Consider the following 9,499-nt stretch of genomic DNA (forward strand, 5'->3'; position numbering starts at 1 on the left):
ACACACACACACACACACACACACACACACACACACAATTCTTGGAATTGCATTTTCTAGAGAAGTCCCAGCAAGATAACATGTTTTATCATTTTAAGAGTTCACCTGAATTTGTTTTTTATTCTGCAAAAGGAATCTTTGATATTAAATGTTAAATGACAATATGTTTTTTATATGACACTTAAAAAGATATTTTACTGCTTATGCAAAAGATTTTTTTTGTTAATATTTTTTTTTGTTTGAGATATAGAAATAAAAATGATCATATCACAATCACAATCCGCAGGTGTTGATGTAGAATTGTTTATTTTTTATTTTAGAAAAGAAATGCTGAAAAGAATCTTCCACCACTTACTTTATTCAGAAATACATGCAGGGTAATCTCAAAGAAAATCATTGCAGATAGGGACATGCTCATTATGTTGCACAACAAATTGAACTTTTGCAAATAAGCAACCCATGAATCAGCACATGGGACAGAGCAGGTATAAAAACCTGTCACACGCTGCCTGTCGTCACACTAGGTGGAACACTGCTCACACACAGGCTGCTTGCACAACAAGCAGTAACACTCTGTGAGTCTCCAGGAACTTAGGGAAGCATCTTGAATGGCAGTTCCTCTCAGTTTGAGCTGTTTGTGAAGTATTAGTAGCGGTAGCCTCCTGGGGTGCTGGGTCTTCATCTCATCATCATCATCATCATCATCATCAACAACAACAACATCATTACCATGATAATAAGCATTGCATTGATATGGACAGTAGTGGTGGGATTCTGCTGCCTTTTATGGCTTGCTGTGGGAATACGACACAGGTAAGACTACACAGGACATGTGTGATGCAATGTATTATGGTTGTTGTATTTGACTTATACAGTGTGTCTAGAACATTAAACATTCAAAGTAATCAGCCGATGTATGCTGAACACCAACAGACATCTCATGCAACAACATGATGCATGCGGCAGTTTACGTAACCACTTATGTGCTGTGAATGACATAATGCATACAGAGAAAGAAAAACAAACAAAAGATATTGGAACGTGTTTGGTATGCTGCTGTTTCACCAGTGTGCTGTCAGTGCTTATCTGCTGTTGCAAACCATGATCAGATTTTAAAAATCTGAAGAAGTTTCAAATGAAAAATATATGTTAGAAAGATTTTTCTTTTTCTAAGAGCGTTTTATTTTGTAATATTTTGAGCACGGTTCCACTTCAAGGAAACTGTGCTCATTCACTTAGGAATCATCACTGTTTTTCAATGAGAAAGAAAGATGCAATAGAACAAATTCATTAAAGTATTTTGGGAAGCATTTTATTCTTTAATTTGACATTTGATAGTTCAGTGGTGACAAAAATGGATGCAATTACATGGTGAGCCCCCTTAAACCCAAGGACATAGAGCAGCGTGGGAGCCTATGGGTTAAGGCAGTGACCATGAACCACAACTTTCTGGGTTTGCAACTGGTTTGAAAAAAATAAACATCAGGTTGCCCAATAATATTTTGGAAAGTGATTTTATAAATTTCAATTTTGTCAGTAGGGTTGCTATTCAGTGCAAACATTGTTGAACCATATTGAGTTATCTTTTGACAATTCTCTTATTTCTTAGACAAGGTGTTTTTAGTTTTGTGTTTTTGTTTTGCATTGGACAAAAAGTAAAAACTTCCATGAGCTGGCTATAGGTTGAATCAGTCAGTCCTCAAGAGTAAGAAAAGAATGAGCATGACTCCTATACAAATGTCTGGGATTATTATTTTTAATTCATGCAATCATCATAAACCCTCTGTGTCTAGACAAACAGCTGAGCCCAATGGAAAACACATTGACCGTGTATCCCTGGCTATTTGTTTTGGCTTCACCGTATATTGTTTTTTTTGTCAACACCCACAGACAACCTGGGGAGCCTGCAGTGGAGAATGGCTTCATCCCCTACCTGGGTTGTGCTCTGCAGTTTGGGGCCAACCCTCTTCAGTTCCTCCGCAGCCGGCAGAAGAAATACGGTCATATTTTCACCTGCAAGATCGCAGGCCAGTACATCCACTTCCTGTGTGACCCCTTCTCTTACCATTCAGTCATCAGACAAGGGAGACACCTGGATTGGAGGAAGTTCCACTTTGCTACGTCTGTTAAGGTAAATGTATTAGATTTCCTCTTCTAACATTCATAGCATGTTCTGTCAATTTTTTTTCTTCTTCCATAAAAATAATTTTTGATGACACCAGTGAGTCCTTCCGTGGTTCTAAACCTCTTTTTTTTTTAACTCACCAGGCCTTCGGCCACGATAGCTTTGACCCTCGTCATGGCCACACCACAGAGAACCTTCACCAAACCTTTCTGAAGACCCTGCAGGGTGAGGCTTTGCCCTCTTTGATAGAGTCCATGATGGGCCACCTACAGGATGTCATGCTGAGGTCAGACACCCTCAGCCCTAGCAAGGACCATTGGGGGGTGGATGGCATCTTTGCTTTTTGCTACAAGGTCAGCAATTGGAGTTTAGACTGGAAAACGCACAACATAATTTAAGACTAGAAGATGTAGTCTGCCATCGGGCCTAAGGTTTTATAGGTAGTGGACATAGTCTGGATTAAATTGACCCACAAAACTAATAACATTTTGTCCAACAAAAGTAAATTTTCATTGTTGTAACAAAAAAAAATAGCAATGTCATTCACCAATTCACTCACTGATGTGAGGAGCCACTTGGTCATCAGGATTAACTAACATTCACACATCGTAGGCAAAGCTTGTTGCCAACAGGCTTGACATGTTTCCTTCTGTCTTGCTGTCTCCCAGGTGATGTTTGAATCTGGTTACCTAACTCTGTTTGGTAAAGAGCTTGGTGAAGACCGGCGCCAGGCCAGGGAGGCAGCTCAGAAAGCCTTGGTGCTCAACGCTTTGGAGAACTTCAAAGAGTTTGACAAGATCTTTCCAGCATTGGTGGCTGGCCTGCCCATCCATGTCTTCATGAGTGCCTACAGTGCCAGAGAGGTTAGTGGACCCTTCCAATGACTATCAAAGGAGGCAATGACGAAATAAACAGCCTTGACCTGATGCCACAATGTCTCTGTGCTACCACAACCTAAGCAGGATCAACTGTATAGAAGAGAAACTCAAGTATTTCTTTTTTATGTCTAGAATCTAGCAAAAACCATGCATGCTGAAAACTTGTCCAAGAGGGAGAACATGTCTGATCTGATCTCTATGAGGATCATCCTGAACGATTCCTTATCTACCTTCAATGACTTGAGCAAGGCCAGGACCCACGTCGCTCTGCTCTGGGCTTCGCAGGCTAACACCCTGCCTGCTACATTCTGGAGTCTCTTTTATATGATCAGGTATGCTGATAGTTCTCTTTTTCTTTAGGTTCAGGAAAAAGAACAGAAGACAGTAAATGGATTGGTCTACTCAACCGCACTAGTGGTTCTGCTCTGTGTGAACAGAAGAAAATATTTGTAGTCTCTAATGACTTTATTGTTGTTGGTAAATCATAATTCAAGCTGTCGGTTGAATGTCAGTTGTGGTGAAAGAAAACACATCTTTGTTCACAGTCTGAGGCTAAGGTGATGAACGTTTCAGTGTTTGAAATGACTATATGTATATATGCATGTATATTTATGTATATATCTAATCTATACACTTTAGACCAATATATTGTAACTGACAGGCCTAACACAGTAGATCAAATTGTTACACTAGCATTTAAATTTTAGCAATATGCTACAATTCTGCAATGATTTTAACTATTTAAATTTGCAAGCTCAACCAATTGACATAAGACAATGATTTGTCAGAGTGCCGGTAGTCACTGTAGCACATTAGATTTAAAATGAAACAATAATACTTAGCGTCAAAAGGGCTTCCAGTTTTAAGATAGGTGTTTGAGGGGGTTCAGCTGTAAAGCATTATGGGAAAAGACTTCAGAAAGTAATTGAAAGAAAATCATTTGCAACTAAATATTTAATAAGTTCATATGACCACATGTCCATGTACATTAGTATTTATTTTCTTCAGACATCTAAAAAAGTGACTGTGGCTTAGTGGTGAGCAGGATTGTCTTTCAATCAGAGGATTGGCGGTTTGATCCCCAGCACCACTAGCCCATGTTGATGTGTCCTTGAGCAAGATACTCAACCCTAAAATTGCTCCCTACGGTGTATGAATATGTATCAATGATTGATGATACTGATGTGGCATCTTGTGTGAATGGGTGAATGATGTCATGTAGTGTTAAAAGGCTCTTTGAGAAGTCGGAAGACTAGTAAAGTACTATACAGGTCCATTCATATATTTGCACCAAGTCTCACAAGTTACAATTAAATGTAGAAAAATAGACACATGCGCTGTTACAATGAAATGCAAGTATGTGTTCCTGCAGTTATCCAAAATCAGTCCATAAGAATATTTACCGTGACAGTAACAGGCTCCTCTTTCTATGCTTAGGAGCCCAGATGCTATGAAAGGAGCTCGTGAGGAAGTGCAGAAAGTTCTAGAGGATTCAGGGCTGACGGTTGACCCGAGCAACCCTACACTGAACCTGACCAGGGAGCAGCTGGACAACATGCCTGTTATGGGTAAGACTATTCATTAGTTAAATTCCAGTCTGGCATTGCCTACATGGTACACAATATTCCAATGCGTTGTATGTACAGAATTTTAGTTAAAAAATAATGTTTTCATTTTAAATGCAGTAAAGAAATGTTATGAACCTAATTTATGTTTACATATTTCTGTCTATAGACAGCGTCATTAAAGAAGCCATGCGTCTTTCGAGTGCTTCTATGAATGTACGTGTTGCCAAGGAGGACTTCCTGCTTCACCTTGACAACCAAGAAGCTTACCGTATTAGAAAAGATGATGTCATTGCTCTATATCCACCGATGCTGCACTACGATCCAGAGATCTATGAGGACCCCTATGTAAGACTTCTATATAGTTACTACTTCATCAATGAGAAAACGATCTTCTTCAGGAAATTGCTGTAATTTTTGGACTACTAACTTTTTTCCCTCTCTCCTCATCCCCACGTAGGAGTACAAGTTTGACCGTTTCCTGGATGAGAAGGGTCAGGAGAAAACTACATTTTATCGCAATGGCCGGCGGCTGCGTTACTTCAACATGCCCTTCGGCTCTGGAGTCACCAAATGCCCCGGCAGATTTTTTGCCGCGTATGAGATCAAGCAGTTCCTGACTCTAGTGTTGGCCTACTTCGACATGGAACTATTAGACCCTGCTATTAAAGTCCCACCTCTTGACCAATCCCGTGCTGGTCTGGGAATCCTCCAGCCTACCTATGATGTGGACTTCAGGTACAAGCTGAAATCGAACTACTCAGCCTTCTGTCAGGCAGAGTGATTGAAGAACATTGTGTACATAGTGTATATTTAACAGTGTTAATGAATAAGCTTTTTCTGTATATAACTGAATTATATATTTTTGTTGCTTCCATTTTATGCTAAAGAACATGTATTCTGCACATATGGAGCCCTTATAAACTTCCTATCTTGGACAGGCAGACATCTAGGAGCTCAGAGTAAAAGTGTTGAGTTGCATCTTCAATTGCTGAAGATGGACCTCGGGCCATACGAATTTATAAAATAAATGTGGTTTTGCGTGTTTGAGCGATTCACCCAAAATCTTGTTGAGTGACATTATTGTTCTTTAAATCAAGTGGCAGAGTGTGTGTACACTACATTAACTCTGGCAATTAAATCATTGGTGAGATCATTACGTGAGGAACGACAGCTACAGTAGAACATAACAGTCTTCACTGTTTCCTTGTTAGCGCCTCGTCTGTGCTGGTCCAGAATGTTTCACTGGACAGTTGTGTTTCATATCCACAGGGCCTGACACAAAGACAGTTTCTTTTATACATGAAGCAACATTGTAATGCCTGGAATCATAGGGTTCATCTTTTCCTTTTTGGAAAAAAACCTGATGGACTGTTAATCTGTCTGTTCAACTCTTCAAAACTCATTTCTTTTCCCGCTCCGCAATTCCTCTCTCATAAGTTTTAGAATGTCTTCGTTCTTTTTTATCGTTCCACTCTATCCTGTCCATCTCTTCCAACTCATGCAGGTTCATCCCACACAGTACAGGTACATTCACAGCAAAACGTTTTGTAACAATTTGTTTGGTACAATAATACTACTGTAATAGGTTCACAGCTGTGTTTTTATGGAGTATTTTTCAACAACTTTGAATGCTGCACGGCCATAATAATCATGGACTTATACTTTATATTTATAATGTATATTTTACACCAAGAGGATGGTCTATTTGCTGTTTTAATGTCTTCTCCTTACTCCTAGGAGTAAAGTTATGTAATTTATCAATGTAAACTCCCCTGAACTAGCTTCTTCGAGTTTGTGAAAGATGATTTTTACATCAATAGTACCAACAGTACCATGTAAAAATGAAATAATCTGGGAAAATGTCATCGGTAAAGTATATTGTACATGCTGAAATACTAGCACATGTTCTAGTCTTCCGACCACACAAAGCACTTTAACACTGAGGTGCCACCTGCCGATCAGGACTATCTAGCAAACACCATAGAACAGCTACGGCACCAATTTGGAGTTAAGTGTCTTGCCTAAGGACCCATCTTTATGGACTAATAGAGGTGAGGATTGAACCACCGATGCTCTGATTAAAGGACGACCCTGCTCACCACTCTGCTCTATTAATCCCTGGAGCTACTGGAAGTTCTCATGGCTGCCCTTTTGAAGTACTACAACTTAATGTGTTAGCATTGACTATCACAGCCAACATTGTGCAGTAAAACATGTTCATGTTCAGTGTATGTATCACAGCAAGTAAAAACTAGTGTGAACACATTAGCTCATCTATTCTGCTCTGTCATCACTTGTTTTGTACTTCGATATTTCACGTCGGCTAATTTATTTTGTGAGGTGCAGCTCGACCAAACTCCTTTTTAATCACTAAATGTATTACTGTAATCAGCAGCCTATTATGTACTGACTTCACCTTGAAGTAAAAGATAGAGATTCCATCAACCTTGGAGTTTGCTCTCTCTAACTGTCTCACTCTCAAACGCTGCTAAAGATGTGTCTGGTTTTTCAGTCAATGCTGACCTTTATATATATCAATGCCAGGTATTCAAGTGCTTCACATGAAGCGTAAAACATTCATAGTCCATCGTTGAAACTGACTTATTTCCACAAAATTATAGTTCAAATGGGAAATATAGACAAAATAGTAAGATAATGAGTGATTATGTAAACTTCGGATCAGAATGTGGTTACATAGATAACCAGAACACCATATATTCCATGCCAATCTGAAGGTTATTCACAAAAATGCAAACACATGCGTGTGTTGACGTGTACTGCTGTACAAACATAAAATGTTTTTATACACCTGTCTGTCTGTCATGTTCAGATGTCTCTAGTTGTTAAACTCGGTGCAAATGATGTCTACGTCTCTCTTTTATCTAGACATTTATGATGTCATAAACTAATAATGTAGATAACAGAGCATTGTGGCTAAAAGCTCCGGAAGTAGACGTTGGGTCAAGGTCTTTGTTCAAAAGTATATATTTTTGTAGGGTGTTAAATGTCATAACTAACGTCACAAGTAATACAAGGATTCTTGTTAATTCATAACATAAATACAGACTGGCAAGATGAAAATACACACACATACAATGGATGTCATGCTAAAAAGAAAATAGTGTAGAACTTTACCAGCTTTCAGGCTAAACGCTGTTTTCAACAGATTTGTTTATTGTTCTCGAACTTGATAAACTGGAAGCATGTTGTGTATATATACTGTATATAACATATATATTTAGAGAGAGAGAGAGAAAGAGAGAGAGAGAGAAAAAGAGAGAGAGAGAGAGAGAGAGAGAGAGAGAGAGAGAGAGAGAGAGAGAGAGATGAACATAGCAGTCAGGGTTCATAGGTCCTGTCGCTGGATGCGATGCGTATTATATCAGCTAGATCCTCGTCCTCTACAACGTTAACATTGTCTGTTCTTGTCTGGCTATGACGAGGGGGCGCAGAGTTAGCATCAGCTGTGTGCTCGGCCATCGAGTGGTATTTCTGACTGGATAGCTACGATGATAGCTCAGTTCACAATGACAAACGGCACATACGACTTTGGTCTTGTCATGGGAACCATCTGACAACTTTTTGAAAGTAAACTTTCCATTCATTAGCGTCTCATCATTTATGTTGCCGTATCGCGCTCACCATTCATTTCAAACCGTAACGTTAGTCTAGCTTTCAAGCCCAAACGGCGTGCCTATTGTTTTGCTTCCGAATGAGCTACATCCAGTTGAGCTACATCCGGCGTTGAAAAATTAAAATGTGTTAACGCCGTTAATAAAATTGACAGCGTTAAAATTGGTTTGCGTTAACGCCATTAATAACGCGCTAATAGGACAGCACTAATAGGACAGCACTAATATATATACATAACATGCTTCCAGTTTATCAAGTTCGACCACAATCAACAAATCGAGAAACACAGCAACAGCTACATTAAAAGCAATGCTATTATTTGTTGAGCTAAAACATCAACAGTTACGCTTGCATGGTTTGAATAATTAGACTGGCGAGGGGATGAAGAGGCATGTGAAGACAGCGCTAGCAGCGCATGCACACTTACCATCTCATAATAATTATTTTTTATCTCATAATTATGAATTTTGATCTAATAATTATGACTTTTTTTGTGGTGGAAATGGGCTTCCAAAGTGTTCTGTCATGCAGACAACATAAACAATCCGGTTCACTTTCAGTTGTGAGTTTTCTCATCAAGAAAAGCTGATGTTATCATCTTCGCAATAGAACATCTTTGATGTGACGTGTCGAGTCTCGACCAATCAGCGTTAAGATGTCTACAGCGGCTGTATTAAAAATACAATCTCGAATCACATTTTGAGATGTTTTCTGGTGAGAAGTTAGTTGTTTAAGCATCAAAACTATGGTCGATTTGTCAAGAATCAAAGATAGGCTGCCGTCAGCATTGGGCGGTCAGCGCTTCTCTGCCCGCCGAGAGGAGCCTGATCTCAGCAGGACTTTTTGAAATGACCGGCTGGCTCCGATTTCATCGAAGTGATTTAACATTGAACAATATAATTTGGTTTTGAGGATATAACAAGCAAACTTTATTAGTTTATTATTATTAGTATATCATCAGCTTTTCTCTGTGTCTCACTTGCTCTTAAGGTCCAGTGCAACTCCAAAAAGGAGGACAAATACGCATGTGGCTTGATGCTCGCCTGACGCCAGACAGGACATTGAAAATCCTGACGTCTGGTGTGGTCACCCTAGTGATCACCCTAGCTGTGGTCACCCTAGCTCAAGAACACCATTGAAATTATCACTAGTTCTGCTTTATATGTGGAAGTCCCACAAAAGTCGGAACATAAAACATGATTGTGTCTGGGTTCATAACATTCAACGCCGCCGGTCCCACAAGGCATACAATGCGCTGTGCGTAGGGCACCAGGCCCGTAAGGGGGCAGCAAAAA

The 9,499-nt window shown here is 39.5% G+C and overlaps 1 protein-coding gene across 1 annotated transcript; it reads left to right on the top strand.

Annotated features, from left to right (window-relative positions):
- Nucleotides 1-730: 730 nt before the first annotated feature.
- cyp7a1 (cytochrome P450, family 7, subfamily A, polypeptide 1) lies at nucleotides 731-5,352 on the top strand. Its single transcript, XM_068600731.1, has 8 exons — nucleotides 731-813; nucleotides 1,891-2,131; nucleotides 2,269-2,478; nucleotides 2,794-2,988; nucleotides 3,136-3,335; nucleotides 4,441-4,571; nucleotides 4,738-4,916; nucleotides 5,029-5,352. Exons 1-8 carry the CDS (start codon nucleotides 731-733, stop codon nucleotides 5,350-5,352), a joined length of 1,563 nt encoding a protein of 520 aa, XP_068456832.1.
- Nucleotides 5,353-9,499: the final 4,147 nt, after the last annotated feature.

Source organism: Clinocottus analis, unplaced genomic scaffold (genome assembly GCF_023055335.1).
Source record: "Clinocottus analis isolate CAN_PGR_092001 unplaced genomic scaffold, fCliAna1.0.p SCAF_11, whole genome shotgun sequence".
Taxonomy (NCBI): domain Eukaryota; kingdom Metazoa; phylum Chordata; class Actinopteri; order Perciformes; family Cottidae; genus Clinocottus; species Clinocottus analis.